The 23,421-nt window shown below is 37.2% G+C and overlaps 1 protein-coding gene across 1 annotated transcript; it reads right to left on the bottom strand.

Moving 5' to 3' along the window:
* Positions 1–1,197: 1,197 nt before the first annotated feature.
* On the bottom strand, positions 1,198–17,791 carry LOC104452821. The gene is made up of 4 exons (XM_039317105.1): positions 17,705–17,791; positions 12,583–13,572; positions 11,754–12,469; positions 1,198–1,313 (listed from the first exon to the last, which is right to left on the bottom strand). Exons 1-3 carry the CDS (start codon positions 17,774–17,776, stop codon positions 12,161–12,163), a joined length of 1,371 nt encoding a protein of 456 aa, XP_039173039.1. The 5' UTR covers positions 17,777–17,791; the 3' UTR covers positions 1,198–1,313; positions 11,754–12,160.
* Between the last annotated feature and the right edge of the window lie 5,630 nt (positions 17,792–23,421).

Genomic DNA, 23,421 nt, shown 5'->3' with positions numbered 1-23,421 from the left:
ATGTGTTGTAAAAAGTAAACCTATTTAGATAATTTGCATGGAAGGTTGGTCTGGTCAAGTGGATAATGTGAATCTAAATTCAAGACCCCTACAATCACTAAATTCATCTTTTGTTAGGAATATCTTGTCAACAAAAATATATCTTCTTTGGAATCTTATGTAATGAGATGCGCTCATGATGTTACTAAAACATATGGGGTCCACAAATTTAGAAGTGTGCTTAAGATATAAGAAATACCTTATGTTGTCCGCAAACTTATAAGAAAGGGGTTCTAGTTTTCTATAGTATTATAACAGGACAACAAGACGACTATGCAATGCACTAAGGTACTAATATTACTAATGTTACAACATGACGAGTGTGCAGTGTATTAAAAAATACATTAGAAAATGGTGCACTAAGATACTGATGTTATTTTTGTTTTTAAAAAAAAATTGAATTGGTTTTTTTTTAGAGTTTGTAGAAGATGAAATAGAGAAGAAAAGTTCAAATGTGCGACATATGTCAATAATTGAGAGGACCTCTTGTCAAATTCTTATTGATGTCACCAAGGAGCACTGTTGAGTTAGATTAGGAATATATTATGTTGTCAATAGAATACTATAAATATTTTTGTAACTCTAGGTAATGGAATATCTTATGCATGTCCACAAATGAAAGTATACTTAAGATATTAGAAATATCTTAATGTTGTCGACAAACTAATAAGTAAGGGAGATCATGTTTTCTATAACATTACAACGCGACATGATATGCAATGGATATGATATTAGTGATTGCTTTAAAGAACAATGTAGAAACTAATGGAGAGTAGCTATAATCATACCCTCTTGAATGAAGAGTGTGCTTCTTGATTTGAAAGGTCTTGTTGATCATACTTTTGAGCCCAACTGTTCATGGATGCCGTAAAGGATAACATGTTCAGTTTGTCACAGTGAATCACTCGTAATTCCTCCAATAATGGCCAATTCAAAGTGGGTAAGTTAGGACAGAAGCTCTTGAGTTGTGGCATGTCATGTAACACCAAAGAGGTTAGTTTTGGGAAAAGATCTTGAGTAGTATTGGAGCGTGGAGCGTCATCCCTTCTAGCGACTATTTCCTTGATCTCACAAGACTCCACTTGAATTCTTTTAAGTTGGGTTAAACTTGTAGCCACCCAATACGGAAACAAATTTTCAAGGCTCTTACATTTCTGAACCTCCACTTTCTGTAAACAATCAAAAGTAAGAGTTTCTTGAGGAGTGTTAGTCCATATTTTGCTTAAATTGTCCATGTGGGAGAGATCCATCAACCAAAGTTTGGGAAATTGTACCTGCCATAGTGAGAAAAAAAAATGACACAATGAATGTGATTGCATTGAGTTATGACCTTAAAGAAGGAATTTCCAGACTTCCCTTATTCTCACAAATCATGAGAACTCAAGATTTTGTTAGGGACATAAATAGGGAGGGGTTGATTGATGCTTTTATACAAGTTGATTGATGACTAAGGCCAAGGATATGGCGAACCGGATATAAAAAAATAAATATAGTAACTTCAATTGTTCACAACCTTTTTCTTTTTTATGCATGGAAAATTTTTGTAATGAAAGAAAATAATTTCTTAATAGGCATGGGCAACATAACGACTTGAATAAATAACATAATGTTATGATCTCAGTAAAAGCAAGTTGGGACAATTTACTAGTTTTACATTGGACCATTAATAACATCCTTGAAATAATATTTATTCAGATTTGAGGTGAAAAAATAAAAATAGAATCTTGTGGTGTACGAGTGGTCCACCCTTTGGCAAAAAGGGGTGTGCACCCGCTGATCGCATTTTGTTTGTAGGGAGAAAATCAAGAGTGCTTTTTTTTTTTTTTTTTTTGGCTACATCATGACCTCGACGAATTGTCCATTGAAAAGTAAGTATTGATATTTTTCATTTGGTTAAAATATAATTAATGCAATTACGACTTATCACAAAAAAAGAAGAAGACTTTCCACACTTCCTTAAATCTATCAATATTCTTAATTGAGGATTTTGATGAGTTTTTGAAATTATCTAATAATGTGGGAGAAATCAATTATTATATGACAGCTCATATTTGACACTAAATTGAAAACAATTCTATCACAACTTGTCACTACCAAAAGATCAGGTGACTATTTTCATACTTCCCCAAATTTATTAGTATCGTTGATTGAGTGTTATAATGAGTTTTCGAAATATTCTTAGAATATGTGGCTAGGTATTATATAACAACTTATCCATGCAAATGACATTATAAATAAATAATTAGCGATAATTCTTACAATTAAAAAGTAAACAGATGTGTAGATACTTGTTATAATTAAACATTCTATTCTACTAGTATAAAACGATAGAAAGAATTGCGCAAAAGTATTAGAATAAGGAAAAAAAAAAGGATTTCGTCTGTCAGGGGAAAAAAAACAAAACTTGTATAGAATCTGTAATAAAAAAATGATATCGCGCATTTTCAAGTGCCTTAGTTTATTTATTTTTAATTTTTTTATGTAGCTACGACATTAACTAAATATTGACTGTTTTTTGGTCAGATGACTCAATATAAAAAATCTCAATTCCCCTCACTTTCCTTCTCCATCTACGCTTTCTCCTCCATCTCCAGCCACATTGAGCCCAACCTTCCCGTGTCCCCCCGCCATTGCCACCGGCGGAGTTGCCAGCGTCATGTCCAAGGCGACCATTGCCGAGCGTCCAACCCTCTCCGTCATCTCTGTGGTCTACCCATTCATGACACCTCTCGTCCATGGCCGCTCTTCCCGACATCTATTTCTCTATTTTCTCTTTCGCCGTTTGACCTCGCAGTCCATGGACGAAGGGATCTCAAACTCGTCGTCGGGACTCATGGCCATGGACAAGCTGCGGTCACTAGATCTATGGAGGAGCCTCCTGGCATGCCATGGACTGTTATTTATTTTTTTTTATTTTTTTTGTGATCCCACATTTTAGACTCACATTTTCTCTTAAAGTTGCGACTATTCTACATATAATTTTTCCACATTTCGTACCCTTTCATGACAACCGCCCATTTGGTAACCGTCTTGATGAGAGACGGGATATAAAAAGGAACGTATGTTCATTTCTGACGGGTGATGACAAGGTCTAACACAAACTCTCATATTTGGAATACACCATCAGTACGTGAGAGAATTAGGTTAGTAGTGTGTTCCCAATTTTTCTTTGATTTCAAGTTTTTCTAACGAACGTGAACAAAACAATGGCCGGAGGTTTGTCTTTGATTGATTCTGGCTTTCGCATCATGAATTTTATGTCTTACATTTGGTATCAGGGCGTGTTAAAAGCCTCTTCCTTGTTTTGTTGTATTTTTTGTGTTTTTTCGGTGTATTTTCGGGCATTTTTGAGGATGAACAGTAACTTGAAGTTTTGAGGCCAAAAGAGATTCGCCGATTCCGGGCAAAATCCGACGACCCACCCCTCGAATTCGGACCCGTACGGTTGCACTGCCATGAGGAATATTAGCCATGAGTTATTTTGGCATATCAGTGTTTGCCGGAGGCTCATCAGGCGGCGGAAGTCGCGATGGTTGAGGAATTGTGTTTTGCGAAATTTTCGTCTGATTTGAGGGCCAATTTTTTCGTCATTTTCGCCGAAACTTGAACCCATGTGGTCGTGCCGACATGCTCTTTAAAACCCATAATTTATTTCGGTCTTAGATGGGTTGCCGGAGGAGAAACGGCCGGTGAAACCACGGCGGAACGGCGAAAAATGGCGAAGAAATTCATTCTAGGTGCGAGGAAGAAGGCGCGTGGGGCCCACACGTGCGCTGCCGTTGCAGACACATGGATCCCACGCGCCACGCGCTCTCACGCGCGCTCAACTATTGCGGCGTGGGATTCACGCGCGGCAGTTGCAGTGCGCGCGCACGCGGGCATGTGCACGCGCGGATTCTGGCGCGTGCTCGGCACTCGCCTGTCGTCTCCCACCCGCGGCTGTTTTTACATTTTTGCCCCAAATTTTTCATGTTTTTACAATCTTGCCCTTGGCCAATTTATTTATTTACTGTTCTACCCTTGATGTATTTATTTATTATGTCATTTCGTGCATTTTTATGAGTATTTTATGCATGAAATTAAATGTCCAATGGTCCATATATTTAATTAATTAGAGAGTGGCCATAACATCTTTAATTAATTAAAATTATATATTAAAAGCCTCCGGATCATATTTAGAAATGGACATTGATTGTAATTAATTATATTAATATGATGAATTTTATCCCACAGGAATTTTCATTATATTAATATGATTAATTATGATGAAATATCATATTATTTTTCTTAGTTTACCCATAGGGATTAAAAAAAGGCATATAATATGGTAGTTTCTTCATGAAGTAATTATGAATCTATTTAAATTAAAAACTTAGCTCACAAGTAGTTTTTATGTTATGTGATTCATATTGTGATATGCTTACATTGGTAAAACATGATTTATTTATATTTGCCTCAAATTTTGTGACATAAGCATGATTATTTGATATGTAGTTTCGCAGCCTGTGAATTTATCTGAATTTAAGTTTAATGTTCCCATACTGAATTGTGAGAACTATAAGTTTGGAAGGAGTCAGTTCTTCTTCAATTGGGGTGGATGGACATTGACTATGTTATAAGGAAAGACAAACCACCTGCTCCTACTGATTCGAGCACTTCAGCTGAGATAGCTCTTTATAACTAATGGGAGCGGTCCAACCGCATTTGTGCGATGTTTATAAGAGCTCAAATATCTCATAGTATTCGTGGTTCGGTTGCTCAGCATAGCAATGCTAAGGCTTTATTGGAGGCCATAGATGCGCAGTTTGAGAGTTCTGAGAATGCGCATGCCATGACCCTGATTATGAAGTTTTCATCATTGAAGCTCACTAGTGTTAGAGGTGTGCATGAGCACATCATGCAAATGAGGGACATTGCAGCTCAGCTTAAGAAGCTTGAGGTTGAGATATCTGAATCTTTTCTTGTGTATTATATTCTGAATACTCTCCCACAACAGTATGCACCTTTCAAAATCTCTTATAATACACATAAGAATAAATGGTCAATTAATGAACTCATGACCATGTGTGTTCAAGAGGAAGAAAGACTGATTATGGAATTAGGAGAAAATGCTCATTTAGCAACACAAGGAAAGAATAAGGGCTATGGCAAGCATAAGGGTAAAGGTAAAATACCTCCCCAAGCTGACATTAAGAAAGAATCCAAATGTTTCTTCAAAACGAAGGGGCATATAAAGAAGGATTGTGTCAAATTTAAGGCCTGGCTCAAGAAGAAAGGTAATCCAATCTCTTATGTTTGTTATGAATCTAATATGACTGATATAAGTCACAACACTTGGTGGATTGATTCTGGATCTACAATCCATATTTCGAATTCCTTGCAGGGTTTTCAAAACCACAGGAAGCCAGTGGAAAGTAAACAAAGCATCTATTCAGGAAACAAGATGCGCTCGCATGTGGAAGCTATTGGGACATGTAAACTAGTTTTCAATAGTGGCTTTGTTTTGAATTTGGAAATGACCTTTTATGTTCCTAGTTTTTCTAGAAACTTAATTTCAGTTTTAAGACTTGTACCTTTGGGATACTCCTTTAACTTTTCAGATTCAAACTTCAGTTTATCATTTAAATCTAAAATTGTCAGGAGTGGTACTTTGTCTGATGGTCTTTTTCAAATTAATTTTACAAGACAATACCTATTACGATGCGATGCATGTTCATGATAAAGCTGGTATGAAACGATGTGTTGTGAAAGAACATTCCTCTATGTTGTGGCATCGGAGATTGAGACATATTTTCATAGAAAGAATTAAGCGATTAGTAAATGATGGAGTACTTGGTACTTTAGATTTTACTGATTGTAATACTTGTGTGGACTGCATAAAGGGAAAGCGGACTAACAAATCAAAGAAAGGTGCTAAGAGGAGTGCAGAACTATTAGAAATCATACATACGGATATATGTAGTCCGGATATGGACTCTTGTGGTCAGAAATGCTTCATCTCATTCATAGATGATTACTCACGTAATATGTATATCTACTTGATTCATAATAAATATGAAGCATTAGATGCATTTAAGGTATTTAAGGTGGAAGTAGAGAAATAATGCGATAAGCAAATTAAGATTGTGAGATCAGATAGAGGTGGAGAATTCTATGGTAGATACACTGAAGATGGACAAGCACCTGATCCATTTGCAAGATTTCTTCAAGAGCATGGGATAGTTGCCCAATATACTATGCTTGGTTCTCCGGATCAAAATGGCATAGCGGAAAGAAGAAACCGAACCTTATTGGACATGGTGCGTAGTATGCTTAGCAGCTCCAAACTTCCTAAATCCTTGTGGACTGAAGCACTTAAGACGGCAGTGTACATATTAAACCGAGTTCCAACCAAGGCTGTCCCAAAGACACTTTTTGAGTTATTTAAGGGTTGGAATCCGAGTTTACATCATGTGCGCGTTTGGGGATGCCCGTCTGAAGTGAGAATTTATAATCTACAAGAAAAGAAGTTGGACCCAAGGACCATAAGTGGGTATTTCATTGGATATGCCGAAAGATCTAAGGGATACAGGTTTTATTGTCCATCTCATACCATTAGGATTGTGGAATCAAGAAATGCTAAATTTCTTGAAAATGACTTGATCAGTGGGAGCGATTGACCGAGAGACTTTGTTCCTAAGGAAGATCATTCAGACACTCAACCTTCCACCTCAAGTTTAAGGTCGGTTGTTGCTTATAATGCCCCTTCAGTTCAGCCGGTTATTAAACAACCAATCGTTGAAGTTCCACAACCTGCTGATATTGATCTAGTAGATCCAATTGGTCAGCAATTACCAGGAACTGTTGAACAACCAGTTGAGCAACATGCTCCTCAAGAGAATGTTGATGCAACATTGAGAAGATCTGCTAGAATAAAGAAATCGGCTATTCCTAGTGATTATATTGTGTATTTACAAGAGTCGACTACAATATTGGAGTTGAGAATGATCCGAAACGTTTTCAAGCGATGGATAGTGATAAATCTAATTTGTGGTATAATGCCATGAAGGAAGAGATGAGTTCTATGGCATCTAACGAAGTCTGGGATTTGGTTCAGTTACCTAATGGTGCGAAGTCTATTGGTTGTAAATAGGTCTTCAAAACAAAGAATGACTCATTGGGTAACATTGAAAGATATAAAGCTAGACTCGTTGCCAAAGGATTCACTCAAAAGGAAGTAATCGATTACACAGAGACTTTTTCTCCTATATCCAAGAAAGATTCTCTTCGTATTGTTTTGGCATTGGTTGCCCATTTTGATATGGAATTACATCAGATGGATGTGAAAACGGCGTTCCTCAATGGAGAACTGGAGGAGGAGGTTTACATGAAACAACCTGAAGGATTCCCCTCTAGCAAAGGTGAGCATTTGGTGTACAAGCTTAAGAAATCTATATATGGCTTGAAACAAGCATCCCGCTAATGGTACTTAAGGTTTCATGAAGTCATCTCTTCATTCGGTTTTGTAGAGAATGTCATGGATCAATGTATATACCAGAAGGTTAGTGGGAGCAAAATTTGTTTCCTTGTGCTGTATGTGGATGATATACTACTTGCAACCAATGATAAGGGGTTGCTACATAAGGTAAAACAATTTCTCTCTAAGAGTTTGACATGAAGGATATGGGTGAGGCATCTTATGTCATTGGCATTAAGATCCATAGAGATAGACCTCGAGGCATTTTAGGACTATCTCAAGAAACCTATATCAATAAGGTCCTAGAGAGATTTCGGATGAAAGATTGTTCACCAAGTATAGCACCCATTATGAAGGGTGATAGGTTCAATTTGAACCAATGCCTAAAGAACGATCTAGAAAAGGAACAAATGTACAACATTCCATATGCTTCTGCTGTTGGAAGCTTGATGTATGCTCAGATTTGCACTCAACCTGACATCGCTTTTGCTGTGGGAACGTTGGGAAGATATCAGAGTAATCCAGATTTAGACCACTGGAGAGCCGCAAAGAAAGTGATGAGATACCTTCAAGGTACCAAAGACTATATGCTTATGTATAAACGGACTGACAACCTGGAAGTGGTCGGTTATTCGGATGCGGACTTCGCGGGTTGCGTTGATTCATGAAAATCAACATCTGGATACATTTTTATGTTAGCTGGTAGAGCCATGTCATGGAGAAGTGCCAAGCAGACTTTAACTGCTACTTCCACTATGGAGGCTGAGTTCGTTTCTTGTTTTGAGGCTACCTCGCATGGAAGAGTTTCATTGCTGGGCTTAGAATTGTTGATTCAATTTCTAGGCCATTAAGAATATATTGTGACAATTAAGCTGCGGTTTTTATGGCTAAAAATGCTAAAAGTGGTAGTCGAAGTAAGCATATCGACATTAAGTATTTAGCCATAAGGGAACGTGTTAAGGAGAATAAAGTGGTCATTGAACACGTTAGCACTGAATTGATGATAGCCAATCCTTTAACTAAAGGCATGCCACCAATGAAGTATAAGGATCATGTAACTAGTATGGGAATAGGTCCCATCATGTGATTTGTCGTCATATGAACGATTTTGTTGTATGAAACTCTTATTCAGTTGTAATGTTGATTCTCAATTTTGGTGTACACATTTTGTTGTTTATGAGAATAACATTTATCCTTGGTTCTGGAATAAACATGGGGTTTATTCATTAAGATATGTTGTCACATATAGGCTGACATTAAAGAAATAAGATGCATTGTGATACATGGAAGATATTACTCACTCTTAGAGGACATGTCGCTGTGATCCATGTGTTTTGTTTCTTTTCTTTAAGCATAAAGTTTTTGTGGAATTAGTTGGAAAATCCATATGATGAAAATGATGGGATCAAGTGGGAGAATGTTATTTATTTATTATTATTTTTTTGTGATCCCACATTTTAGACTCACATTTTCTCTTAAAGTTGCGACTATTCGACATAAAGTTTTTCCACGCTTCGTACCCTTTCGTGACAACCGCCTATTTGGTAACCGTCTTGATGGGAGACGGGATATAAAAAGGAACGTACATTCATTTTTTACGGGTGATGACAAGGTCTAACACAAACTCTTATATTTGGAATACACCATCAGTACGTGAGGGAATTGGGTTAGTAGTGTGTCCCCAATTTTTCTTTGATTTCAAGTTTTTCTAACGAACGTGAACAAAACAATGCCTGGAGGTTTGTCTTTGATTGATTCTGGCTTCTGCATCATGAATTTTATGTCTTACATGGACGAGCTAGGCTTGCGTCCATGGATGATACCAGATCTGGAGGCACGACTCCAGTTGTGATGATGGAGGGGTGGCTCGGCCATGGGCAAGGCCGACCACGAGCCAATCGCGGGCAACGACGGAGGGGACAATGGTAGTCCATAAGCTATTGTTGCTCGCGACGGGACTTCCAGATCTGCAACCATGTCTCTAGCGACAACGGCTCGTCCATGGCTGCGAGCGGCGGTGGTTGACTTCCAAATCTGCAACTCCATCGCTATGGATGGCCAGATTTTGAGATCTGTAGAATGATGAGACGTACAAAACAGAGGAAGTCGGCCATGCTCGGCTTGGACATAGCGAGGGTCAACCTAATCAAAGAGCCGCTAACTCCGCCGTTGGCAACAGCGAAGGAGGGGCGGAGGTCGGGCGGCTGTGGACAAAGGAGGAGGAAGAGGGGGTTGAAGAGAAGATTTTTTAATTTTTCTTCACCGGGAATCAACGCCTCGATCGAATCGACACCGAAATCCCTTCCGCATTGGAGATCCACTTCGACCCGCCATAACCAACAAGCTCTGGTTCACGTAATCACTCGAAGCCCATGGAAGCACGCGCACAGAGAGGAGGCGAGCTTCAGAGAAGCGATTCCAAAGCTTCCGATTCAACCATTGGACAAACCATCCAATCGATCGCCCCAAAAAAACAGAAGGTAAGAGGATGAAGGGGAGGGGGAAGAAGAAGAGTTATTGTTACTTGACTCTCTAGATTTGGTTCACTTTCTTTTTTCCCATCGTCGTGAAGAGGAGGATCGAGGTGAAACGAAATGACTCATAGCGAACATTTCTTAGAGGAGGAGAAGCTAAAATCATCAAATAGATTTTGTTTAATTTCTTCCTTTTTCTGTTTTCTTTTTTCTTTTTTTCCTTTGTCTAGTGAGCGCACCGCAACAGCACTGCAACAGACGGAGGCCAAGGCCACCGAGGAAGGAAAGAGAGAGAGAGAGAGAGAGAGAGGGAGGGAGCAAAGCCACACTAGAAAGAGGAAAGAGAGCTTTTTAGTAACAGGGTGTTATTGAAGGGAGGGGGAGAAAATATTTTGATCGTTCAACAATTAGGTGGGCCCGGCTTTACCACATGTTGATTTGTGGATGATTCAATACGGATCCTACATGGTGTATTTAATGCACCTAATATTTTCTCTTCAGTAGTGTTGTTGATTGGATAATTTATTCCGATTTTTTAAAATTTTTATTTTAGCTAGGACATTGACTAAATATTATCATCTAGTTATGAAATATGACTCACAATGCTAGCGACCACCCATGGAATTGCTACTATTTATTGTCCAGCTGTCCTATTCTCTCTTTTATTTTTTCCTCTCTTTTTTTTGCCATTTCTTTTCTAGAAAAAGCAATCTGTATTTTATCTTGCCAAACATAGATTGTGTCCAGCATCACACTAATTATCACTCGATATGATAATTCAGAATTAATATTTGTTGTTTAATACGGGTAGGCAATTTGATAGGTTTGGAGTATAGCAATTCAAGTGTGATTTACAAACAAAGAAGATGAACAACTTCATGCATATTGGCCTTTTTTCTTTTTTCTTTTTTACTTATTCTATCATCAAGACGCAGTCAAGTATTGGTGATTATTAAGATATAAAAAATATAATAAAAAAGTTGATTGTACTAATCATTATTGAAGTTTAGAGCACTCCAATTAAAAGATCAATTCTCTCTAATTCCTTCAATTTCGTTGATTGGGAAGATGATTATGGTACAAAGAGCTATAATAGTTAAGCAATTTGTGAACTAGGCTTTTATAATTATGAAGTTTTCTTTTCCCTTCTCTTCATGTTTAATGGAACGACGCCAGTTTTCTTCTGTGCAAGAAAATATGAAGTGGGTGATACTTCATATTTTTTTGCCATTTTTAAATGCTATTCTACATTTACTATTTTGTTCTTTATAGTTGAAATTGCAAAAAGTAAATGTTTTCATATGGTTATTGTCATAACTTTTTAAAAATCCCTCTGTAATCAATTTTGAGGTATTGCACACAATATGATTTTATGAGCTCACAGAAATAACAATTCTAAAAATATATGGAGATGGACAATTAATACTTATATTTGTTGAGGATTAGAAAAATTGTATTCTTTTAAGTAAATATTAATAGATTATGTACATAGATTTGTATAATTAAATGATTTTAAAACCACACATGATTATCAATGTCTACATTGTTTTGCATTAATACTTTATGGATGTGATCCTGGATTATTGTGGGAAGGCAAATATTCTGGTCATCTTTGTTTAGGGATGAAACACAGAGTCCCGGTCAAATTTGAGAAAAGCATTGATGATCGATATTACAAACAATTATATCTAGCACTTTTGTTTGCATACCATGCATTGTCCAATTATAAACAAATGAATATATTCAAATGAAATGCCAAAAATGCATTTATTTGAGAGACTAACCTGTGGAGTGAAAAGTGAAGGGGTGCCATTGTAAATCTCCATCGAAGATTGCCAAGTTAGACTTCTCATCTCGAGGCAGTGGGCAATGCTTAGCTTTGACAAAATAGGGCATTCTAGTGTATGATTCTTCCACAAGAGGAAACTAGTCAAATTGGGCAAGCATTCCAGAGTTATAAACCTAAGTGTTGGGAATTTAATCTTTTCCACCGCACTTCCTTGCCCTTCTTCGTCTGCGATCACTCCTTCCATTTGATCACACTCCTTTATTTCGATTTGTCCTAGATTGGGAAGGCACCGAGCCATTGATGGAGCAAAAGCATGTCTCAAGTTGCTGCATTTATAAAAGCTAAGATGCCATAGAGAATTAAAGCACATCGTTCCTTGGAGATCTCTATTCCATAGTTGCCTCAACTTTGGTAGATTGACCAAGTACAAATGCCATAGCCGAGGCAGCACTGAGTGCAATCCACAACTTCAAGCCCTTCAAGATCGAATATTTCTTCCAAAGCCTCGCAATCGTGCACTTGCAAGCTTGTCATTCTCTTTAAAGCAAGCATCAAGCTGGATGGAATAGCATTAGTAAATGATGGACATTTATTCACCACTAATGTTGTTAATTGCCAAGATGATGTGATGGGATTAAGTTCACCATGCCATTTTCCAATCAGCTCCGGGAACTCATACAACCGCATAAACTTAGTCCCAGCAAACGTAGCCTATCAGAAAATGCATCATTAAATGTAAAATTCTAGTTAGCAAGAAAAAAAAGTTACTTTATTGGTGATAAGAAAAAAATCAAATTGCACATAATTTAGTAACTAAAGCATACCATTTCTTCCAACATATTTTGGATGGTCGTGTTGAGGTTTCCCTTCCAAAAATACCCTTCATTCAAACCTACTTTTACTCCCTTTAGCTTTGGCGCCTCTATTTGTCCCTCGTGGAAGAACTTCATCTTGGAACATGTATTCACAATGATATCTTCCAAGAGAGGGAACATCAAAGTGTATCCACCTGAGCTGAAACATCTCAACCTAGTCAACCCATCAAGCTCCATATACTTCAATTGATTGAAAGCCACTACATGCCCCTCCTTTCCTCCCTCATCACTAATGATTTCTGTCAATATTTCACATTTACTAATCCTTAATTTTGTGAGTTCCGCCAAGTTTGTAGCCATTGTCGGTGTGAACATATTTGATAGCCCATGACAACATGACACATATAAAGTCTTCATATGCTGAAAAGAACTTGGAAATGATGATGTTACTTTTAGCTCATGGCTTGGGCCTTCTATGGCTTCCACATTGATGCTCATCTCACTTAGTCCTTCGTTCTCGATGAGTTCCACAATGCCGCATTTATTGATCTCCAACCTCTCAAGTTGGATTAGATCTTTGGCTATTGAGGCTGGAAACAAAGAGGCGAGCCTAGCGCATCTCCAAAGGATAATCGAATGTAGACACTGAAAATTAATATGATGGTAGAGTTCCTTATCCCATACACAATTTAGCATTGATAAGTCATCCAACTCCAGCTCTTTTAATGGAGAACGAGCAACACCATTTCCATCTAGAGGATTTAGTGGCTGGAGTTTAAAAACAACTTCAAGGGAATCACATGCTTTTGCTGTCAAAGTTTCCAAGCTCAAGAGCCGTCCTAGAATGAAAGAAGGTATGACGTTCACAAGCTTTTTGCATTTATTAATTGAAAGCAAATTTAGCTTAGAGAAAGAATCCGCAGGGATTTGATCGTGCCATATCATCTCGATGTTATCCATGTCCTCAATATATAACGTCTCCAAGTTAGGAAATGCAACTTGCAGTACTCACGGAATTGGTGATTCAGTTAAATTACAAATTCATGAACTTCCAAGATATAAATTACGAATCCATTGAATTTGTAATTCTATCTTAAGTTGCACAAAAGAAAAAAGAATAAAATGAAAATAGTAAAAAAAATAAAAATCTCCATACTAATGTCGATGACTATAGAACAGAAAGGCTGTTGGAATATACTGGAGACAAAACAAAAAAGTGCTAAGTATGAATTCTAACTAGAATGTGTTAAGCAGGGGCAAAATGGTAACTTGGATACGCTCATGTAATAGTCATCTAATGACATTATTGTTTCATAGATCCCAAACTCAAATAAAATCTCTCCCTTTGTGCTCTTTTGGCTAGCCCAAGAATGAAATAGTTACTATACATAACAATTGTTAAATCACTTAGAGAAGGTCATTTAAGTTACAATATCAATATGGATGAAATTATTTAGTGAAATTGCGCCATTTCATACATTAATTAAAAATGAGGAAGAATTTATTTAAAGAAACAAAAAGCAAGTCAAATGGGTAATCATTGTTAGAGAATGCAGCTGAGGGATCGCTTGAGGAAGAACATTAGCCATTAGAAAGAAAATGATGGAGACATTGAGATTAAAAAGGCAATAGATCAACCATCAAATGATGCACTACAGTAAGAGATGTGATTTTATCTAATACCAAATGCCTCAAATCAATATTAGATCACTCTAAGGCAATTACATATTTAGGCTAAGAGAAAGCGATTAAAAAAGGAATCGCTTGGGTCAAATGAACAAATCCTACTCACATCATTCCACACTTCAAACCACTATATACACTTGATCGATAATTTTCCTGTGATTTTCTGTTAATGCTGGAAGGTCCAATGGTTATATGCGAATGACAGATCATATACATATACTCGAGTCAAATTATAGAAAACGGTGCTAAATATCTCATTATAATAGATAAAAAAATATATATCTAAGAAGGTCGACATTTTAATCCCATGGGAGGGCCCATTTGTACAGCCTATTTTGGCTGCACAAACAACATATTAGATGAACGACCTATATTGCTTTTAGTTTAGTCAAAGCCAACCCGTCCGTACATTGCTCTATTTCATTTTCCACGGAAACATTCTTCTGCTATGCGCTCAACAATTCCGATGACTCAACTAAAATGGCTGATTTGCGAAATTGTATTTTATTTCTTTAACAAAAGTTTCATAAGAATGGTCTTGTAGTTCATGTAGAAACTAAGAGGGGTGGTATCAAAGCCCAAGACCCAAGAGGTCTTTCTCAGTTAGGCGACGGAGAAGGCTTCGATTCCCTTTGCTAGTGCAGTTAAGAAAGAGTAAAGCTTCCTTCGACTAGGAAAAAAAGAAAGATCTTGTAAGTGCAAATGAAGTCAAGTGAGTGTCTTAAAGGCCCTTCATCTCTAGCCTCTTGAACATTATAGCTCACTTTCCTCTCTATTGTTTTTTCAATTGCTTTCAATGTACATGCGTGCAATGTCTAAGCCATACATGTGAGGTTGTTGAGAGTTTTAAGTTTCTTGTGAATGTTGGAAAGCTTTTGGAGATCCTATTCGGTAGTTGTATTACTCGTTCATGCTTTGTGTAGGTACCATAAGAGATGTTCAACCATCTTTATGGAAACTATTTCTAAAGAAATTAAAAGTAAGAAATTGCAACTCATACATGTCAACAACTCTGAACAATTATGATTTTGCTCTATCAATGGCTCGGTACCAAATAGCTCTTGTATTACAAAATAATAGGGGCTGCTATTATGATTGGATTTTGTTTGCATTTTACTAGCAATATCAGAAATTGCAATCATCAAGAATTCGCACTCATTCTAGTTACTAATGGCGATCAATTTATGCATGGAATATTTTTCTAATTATCAAATTATATCGATTAGATGGAGATATATACAGCTTATGTCCCATTAGTCTCAGGCGAGATTGGGCCTTCTACATATTTCATCTAGTTACAAGCCCAACTCGAAAATTAAACCTTGGGCGAACAATGGTATAGGAATATGACTCATGGACATAGGGAATTGATAGCCGAACATGACATCATTCCTCATCCGTTTAGGTCAAGAGGAGCTTTCACACACTGCTATTGCCTGCTTCCTTGATAAAATCCAATAAAATGGGCATTTTATTGTCTTTTTCTTCTCAGATGTCTCCGATTTCTTCAAATTTATTAGGCAAAAAGGGACTAATTTACCCACAAAACAACATGAAATTAAATGTGTTAGCAATTGGGATATTGCAATAACTGAGTAGTCACTGGTCATTGCCACAAATTGAGATCCCAACTGTCCTTGAAAAATAGTAAATAACTTGAGATTATTTGGACTTCTCTTTCCTATCTTTTGCAAATTACCTTGGGTATTCCTTTCAAGACAGACGCATATGTAGCCTATCCTAATTAAGCATACTCATGACAATGGAAAGTTTTATTTACCTTTTTTTTTTTTTGGTAAAGAGTAACTAGATTTTTTCCAAAAGTTCATTGCTACAACTCTAGAAAATCTTTCATTTGCCTAGTTACTCTCAATCTCCCATCTATCTCGCCATCACCCATCACTCCTACCTATAAAAAAAGTTTAACTTTTTGGTGTTTCGTTCATTAATCTATTGTCATCCCTGACAAGCCTTAGACTACCATTTTTGTATGCTACCACCATTTTATAATGTCGGAGGATATTTATTACAGTTTTAGGAAGCATTTCATTATAAACCCATGAATCTTTGCATATCTAGATTTTACATAAAAAATAAAAATAAAAAAAAAGTACTAAGGCAAGAGTAACTCTTTTACGAAGAATTAGAATCCTAGAAAGTTAAAAGCCCCAAAGACTACTGTAAAAAAAAAAAAAAAAAAAAAAAAGAAAAGCCACAAAGGCTCGTTGCAAAATTTCCCGATCTAGTTCCATTATATTTGAAAGCAAGCTCTCTCCATGGGAGCTCAAAGCATGGGTTGAAGAAAAGTCACATTCTGACGTCACAACCTTGTGGGACCCACCACTTATATCTCCACCGTTATGTATTAGCAGGGGAACTAACGAATGGCATGAGCCTAGGGCCCGCACCACGATGAAAGAGCAATATTGTCTAGTCAAATAAAACCCCTCCACTTGCAACGGTTTTCCACCATATAAAATATAGCCATGAGCTTTCTTTAATTGGGCAATTATTTATACTTAGTTTACTGATTCTCTTTCATGTTAGTAAATTACGATCCGTAGAAGTGCATATAAGTGCATATAGAGGCCATGAAATTTATCTACCACGGCATAACATCACTTTCATTGATAAAAACCAACAACAAAGCATTTTTCACCTGTAATTGCTCCCCTTTTTGAACTTGCATGATTTATCATCTTCTTTAAACTTGGTGTAAAGATTATACCAAAAGGATCTCCTATTAAATGTTATCACTAAAGCTAGTTAAACTGTTAACTATGTTTCCTCCACCTACTAGTCTAGAATTTTATATACTACAAATAATCGCCCTCAATTTCAAGTGAATGCCATTAATTGTTGTTGTGACGATCTAATTTATCAACACTGTAATTGTTCCCCTTTTTGAATTTGATATATTTGTCATCTTCTTTAAACTTGGTATAAAGAATACCAAAAGGATCTAATATACAATATTACGATGTAAAAAAAAAAAAAAAAAATAAGGCAAAACCGCAAGGGCCCTTTGCAAAATTTCTCCGATCTAGTTCCATTATTTTTTAAAGCAAGCTCTCTCCATAAAAGCTGAAAGCATGGGAAGAAGATAAGTCGTACTGAGACACAATAGCATGTGGGACCCATAACTTATTTTTCCATGACTCTTTACCGATGGGAATGCTAATCTATTGCATGAGTCTTGGGCCCCACCATATAATTCAATGATAATTCCGTGACTATAAAAGGGCAATCTTATTTAGTCAACTAAAAGGCTCTACTCGCAGTAAATTTTCCCATATAAAATGGCCATGTGCTTTTAAAATATTTTAACCAAAGAACGCTTTGTAAGGTAAGTATTTAGTTAGTTCTTATTTTGGCTATGCTTTGTCTTTTGCATATTTAATACTTTTGTTATATTTAATATTTTGATGTAGTGTTAATCATGTACCTCTCGATTGAATAGTGCAGTGGAGCATGATTTGATGCGGTCCTGACTCTGAGTTTCTCGTGAACCTGTCATTGGTTTTTCATCAGATGAAAAGATTATCATCATTTATATTGCAAAGATAAATCTATTTAGAAGAAGATATTTAGTGATGAAAACAAAAAAGAAAAATCAATCTTACACTTTCCATGAGAGAAGCACATCAAACTTTCCAAATTTTTAAGTTTAATTTGGTTAACATCGGGAATGCCAGAGTTTCTGACATTTCCAATCCCGACCCTTCTTCCTCCATAATGATCGCCTCCATCTTCTTGCAATTACTTATGTCTAAATATCTCAGTTGTGTGAGAGATTTAATCATGGATGGGAAAAATAAAACCTCAACATTATCCAAGCCATCTATTTCTAATGTCTCCAATCTTGAAAAGGCAACCTGCAATATAGATGAGTGCCAAGGAGAGAGGGGATTATTAAGTTGCACAAAAGTATTAAAAAACTAAATAAAATAAAAAAGGAGTAATAAAATCCTCATACTAATGTCGTTTCTAAACAAGATAAAGAATCTTTCTCCAATCTTGACTTGGGAAAATAACTTTGCATTAAAAAGCTTAATTTGATTAGTGAGCTAGGTTTATTCCTTCTAAGAATAACTTACAATGGAAAGCTTTATTTTTTTTTCTTTTTTAATTTTGGTAAAGATTAACTAGTCTTCTTCAAAAGTTCAATTGTTCAACTTCAGAAGAATAGTTACTCGAAAGCTCCCATCTACCTCGCCATCACCCATTGCTCCCATTTATTACAATAAGTTTAACTTCTTTATGTTTCTTTATTCTACTATTGTCATCCCTGACAAGCAAACCTTCCACACTACTTTCGTTAGCTCCACCTCTTTACAATTGTCAATTTTAGAAGGCATTTATTACAGTTAAGAGAAATATTTCATTGTAATCCCATAGATCTTGGCAGCGCTAATTTCTACACCCAAAATGAAAAGGCATTATGGCAAGAATAAAATTCTTTGACAAAGATTTAGAACCCTTGAAACTTAGAAGCCCAAAGCCTCATCGTTAACCCAGTCTAGTTCCTCTACTGCATGGGAAGTAGAAAAGTTGAGGTTGAAGTGGAGATACTTGGACACGTTGCCTTGAGGGACCCACCTTCAACTTAAATTTCCACGGCTCTTTACTAATGGGAAAACTAATATATGGCGTGAGTGGTGGGCCCACCATCAACTTCAGCTATAATCACGCCACAGTTAAAGGGCAATCTTATGTAGTGAGACAAAAGGCTCCACCGGCAGCAACTACTTCCCATACAAAATAGTTGCGCGCTTTCCTTCATTGGACAATTATTTATCCTTAGTTCACTTAACTTCTTTAATGTTAATAAATCACTATCAATAACCAATTTAACAGCATAGTAAACACAAACTGTGGCTTTTTGTACAAATATATCATAAATACTTTAAAAGCCAAATGTGAAGACATTTAGTGGAAGGACTCAGTATTTAGATTTGTAATTAACCATGGAGAGAAACCGCAATGACCACATATGGTCCTGCAAGATTGGGCAATCACCGGTTTTTCTTGATAAAATATTGAAACCACATAAAAGTCATGATCTATATTGGATGGACTCAACAACAAGATAACTCAAATTTAGGCACAAATTTTTTGAAGATTGAAATTGAAACATTTGAAGTAAGTCCCTATAAAATTATTTGGACTTTAAAATAGTGGATTGCCCAGACTTGGCCTTATTCACGTGACCCAATCTCCCCAAAGGAGTATCTAAGGGTGTTCACAAAATAAGATGATCTTTAAGGTGACTTCACGAGTCATTCTCTAGTACTTGGAGCTACACAAAAGTGATTTCTTTTACCACAGGGGATTTCAAATTCTGCTGTGTGGAGTAAGGAAATGGTGAAGATCACTTTGTAACTCCAAGAACAAGAATTCCGAATTTGCAATGGCCAGTTAGTTGTGACAATGAAAATCATACAACTGCCAAGGCCTACTTTTACTATAAAAAATATTTTTACTATAAAAAAACTAAGCACAAAATTCCTTACTCTTATAATCATGGAGCCTATCCAATGATTAAGTGCTTATTTAAACACAATACACAAATAGCATGCATCAATTAAATTAGCATAACTGCTTTTATTTGAAAATTTAGTCCTCCTTCCCATTCTTTGTATTGGTTTTTAAGAGAGTCACCTACTATACATTTTGTGGACAATAACAAATTTTGATAATTGAATTCAATGGAACACATTTCAAAAGATTATAAATTACTTTACTTATGGAATTACTTAAATTACAAATTTCCCTTCAATTTTGCTTGATGAAAGCCTATTAATTTAAATATACTTGCAACTTTTAAGTTTGAAAATAACTTAGAAAATATCACAAACTAAATTACATGGATTTGATATAATTAGTTGTATTTCTGCAAAATTAAGAGAAATGGAAATTTGGTTTATCTTATTATAGAGAAGGCATGAACGGATAAGGTAATTAGGAAGAAAATAAACTAAAAATAACAAATTGAATAAGCATCATAATCTGTGTTATATCTAATTAGCAAAGGAAGGAAAAATTAATAAATAATCAATATTCTTTTGATAGAAAGTTACCTGTTGTCCATTGAAGAATGCAATATGAGTGCCAACTTGGTCGTTTGATGTACAACTCGAAGGAGCCAACCCAGCTATGAAAAAGTTCTTGACACGAGGCAAGTCATACAATTTCAATACATGCAAATGATGCAACTCAACTTTGCCACCATCATCAGCTTCTGCAATCCCTTGCATTAACTTGCACTTGATAACTTCAATCTCTTCTAGTTGTGGAAGTTCTCTCAATAATGAATGAGGAAATAAAACTTCCATCTTGGCACAACTATTGACTCGTACTACTTTTAATGCATTGAAGGACTTGCAGTATATATGGCTGTGGAATAACTTCTCCAAGTTGATGAGATTATGGAGGAATAATGTCTCTAACATCTTAAAATCCTTATGGGATGGTGATTGGAGAATGTAATGGATGGAGGGATAGTCCTCAACTTGAAGATGCTTTAATTTTGGAAAACCTTTTTGGGATAATGTGCAAATACTTCGTTCAATTCCGTCCAACCCATACAAAAACAAATCGTCAGTTTTGCATAAGATACTTTGTATGCATCCTTTCCGAAGAACATTGCTTATCGAATCCAACTTGAGCAACAATGTCTTTGTTCCATTGTACTTGGTCCACTGGGGCCTTATCTTACCTATTTGAATTCTGTACTTGGTTAATTTCTCGATATTTAAGTCCCCAGGGAGCACACTTGGATCCGGAATGGATACATGCAAAGTGCAAAGATTCTTCATGTCATTCAGCTCAATCAAACTGGCATTAGTTGGTGGAGTTTGCTCCATTGAATTCCATCGTACAAAACTATAATTCATGTACAACTCCTCCAATTTGATCAAGTTTCGAAGCACACCTGGTTCAATTATCTGAAGTTTTGAACAATAGTTCAAGTCTAACAACCTTAGCTCTACCAGTTGCCCGATTTCTTTTGGCAAGCGCTGAATTTTGGAGTTCACAAAGCTGAGAATATGTAGCCCTCTTAGCTCCCCAAGAATGGCTACATCATCGATTGAACAATCATTAAGATGCAGGGTTTGTAAGTTCTCCAAGAATTGAAATGGCGAAGGGGAGCAAGTGAGACATATCCTTGTGAGATGTAATACCATGAGTTTCCTCATGGAGTAAAATAATGAATCTGGGATCTTGAGAAATTCATTATTGATCCCAAATTCATTATTTGTGAACAACAAAAAGATTTGTAATTCAGGGCAATCTAATTCTTGAGGAAGCTCCTTCATGCCAACGTAGGGAAAGCATACTGCCCTACAACTTTTGAGCTTGTCTTTCGATAATTCTGTTATCGACTTATCTCCATCTTTCAACACGAGAAGAGGATGTTCTTTTGAAGCGACTGAGGCAACATACTCACGAACCAAGTCATGTATCTTGAAACCATAGGCGTCTCCATCCTCTAACAAAAGGGAAGAGGCTTGAAGATTATGAATTTGTGTTCTCAAACTATCCTAGCTTCTTCCATGGTGTTATCTTCTTGAAATAGCCCCCAGCCCACACTGTACCTCACCAAGTCTTCAAGAGATGGGTTAGAGGTGCCACAAGCAACACAGAGTTCTAAGAATGACTTCTCCCGATCATTTAAGTGATTATAACTGATTTGCAACATGTTATTTATCAACTCACCCAGTCCTTCGTTTTTAGACAACTTGATTTGTTTCAAAGCAATCTTCCATTCAGATAAACCAGTGTGTTTAAAACGTTTTGCCATATTGACAATTAGGAAAGGCAAACCTGCACATATGTGGAGTGCTTCGTCCACCAAGGGTTCGAACTCGTCAACGTGAACTTTGTCTCCCACAATCCTCTCAAACAATTTTTTTGCCTCTCCCTCCTGCAGCCCATCAAGGTGGAAGTCCCTGTCGCAGCCCATGTCCCCTCGCAAAATATCTCGATTTCTTGACGTCAATAACAACTTGCATCCTATGACTTTGTTGTCATGTCCGCAAGGAATGCCAACTGATTTCAAGTCGAGCCCCTTCCACAGGTTGTCCAGTATTATGAGTACCTTCTTTTTCTCCTTCTCCTCATAGTCCAACCTCTCTGTAGAAGTCCCGCTCGCCCGCTTGCGGACTCTTTGTTCTTTATGTCACTAAGGCCCAAGTCGTCTGCAATCTCTGCTTGAATCCTCTTGATGTCTGGATTTTCTGACACATCAGCCTTAGCGACCCAATGGAACGAATTTGTTTCCCTTATTCTCTTCTTGGCATCGGCCAAAAGTGTGGACTTGCCGACCCCGCCCATCCCGTGAACCCCGACCACGCTACAGCGGTCATCGGCAAGAGCGTCCACGATGCCCTGTATCATCGAAGCTCTGGATTTGAAGACGCCATCATCCCTAAGCTTAATCGTCACTGAGGCAGAAGAAGTAGAGTCCATCGTGGTGGTTGATTGGACGACATCTTTGCCTTCTCCCCTGGCCGGAGTTGCAGCAACAACGTTCCCCGGAGCATAATTGCTAAAGGAGAGGTCCTTGAATTCACTGCATTCGCGAGCAAGTCGCTGAATGTCCTCCTTTTTGTCCTTGGCCTTCCTGCTAAACTGATAACGAAAATTGGGGTCGGGAAGAGTCCCATAGCAGCAACTCTTGCTTGCCTTCTCGACGTCTCCCAACAGGTCTTCCGCCTCCTTCAAGGCCTTCGCAGCACTTTTCTGCCACTCTGTGACCTGACTGTAGACAATTCGAAGATTGTTCCTGGCCTCTTCCGTGACATTGCGGATCCTCTGAGTGTCGTACTCCAGCTTGCTGACTTCCTTTCGAAGATCCTGTGCGTAGGTGTTGGAGGACATGACGTATCTGAATTGACGCTTGATAGGAACAACTACCCACTTCAAGACATCCCATGCAATAGAAATGGCGGAATCGATCGACATTTTTTTTTTTTTTTGGTCCAAGAAACAAAGAGCGAGAAATCAGAGAGACAGACAGAGAATGATGAAAGGAAGCTGCAGATACTGAAGAACAAGAGGAGAGGAAGAATGGTTGTCCTCAAGGGAAGAAAGAGCGAAACAGAGCAAGAACGATGAAAGACGAAGGCGATGTGATTTGAGTGCCCGAAAGGATGAAGG

The sequence above is a fragment of the Eucalyptus grandis genome, chromosome 7 (assembly GCF_016545825.1).
Source record: "Eucalyptus grandis isolate ANBG69807.140 chromosome 7, ASM1654582v1, whole genome shotgun sequence".
Classification (NCBI taxonomy): Eukaryota; Viridiplantae; Streptophyta; class Magnoliopsida; order Myrtales; family Myrtaceae; genus Eucalyptus; species Eucalyptus grandis.
Note: the sequence above shows the minus strand (reverse complement) of the source record. Positions and strands in the feature narration are given on the sequence as shown.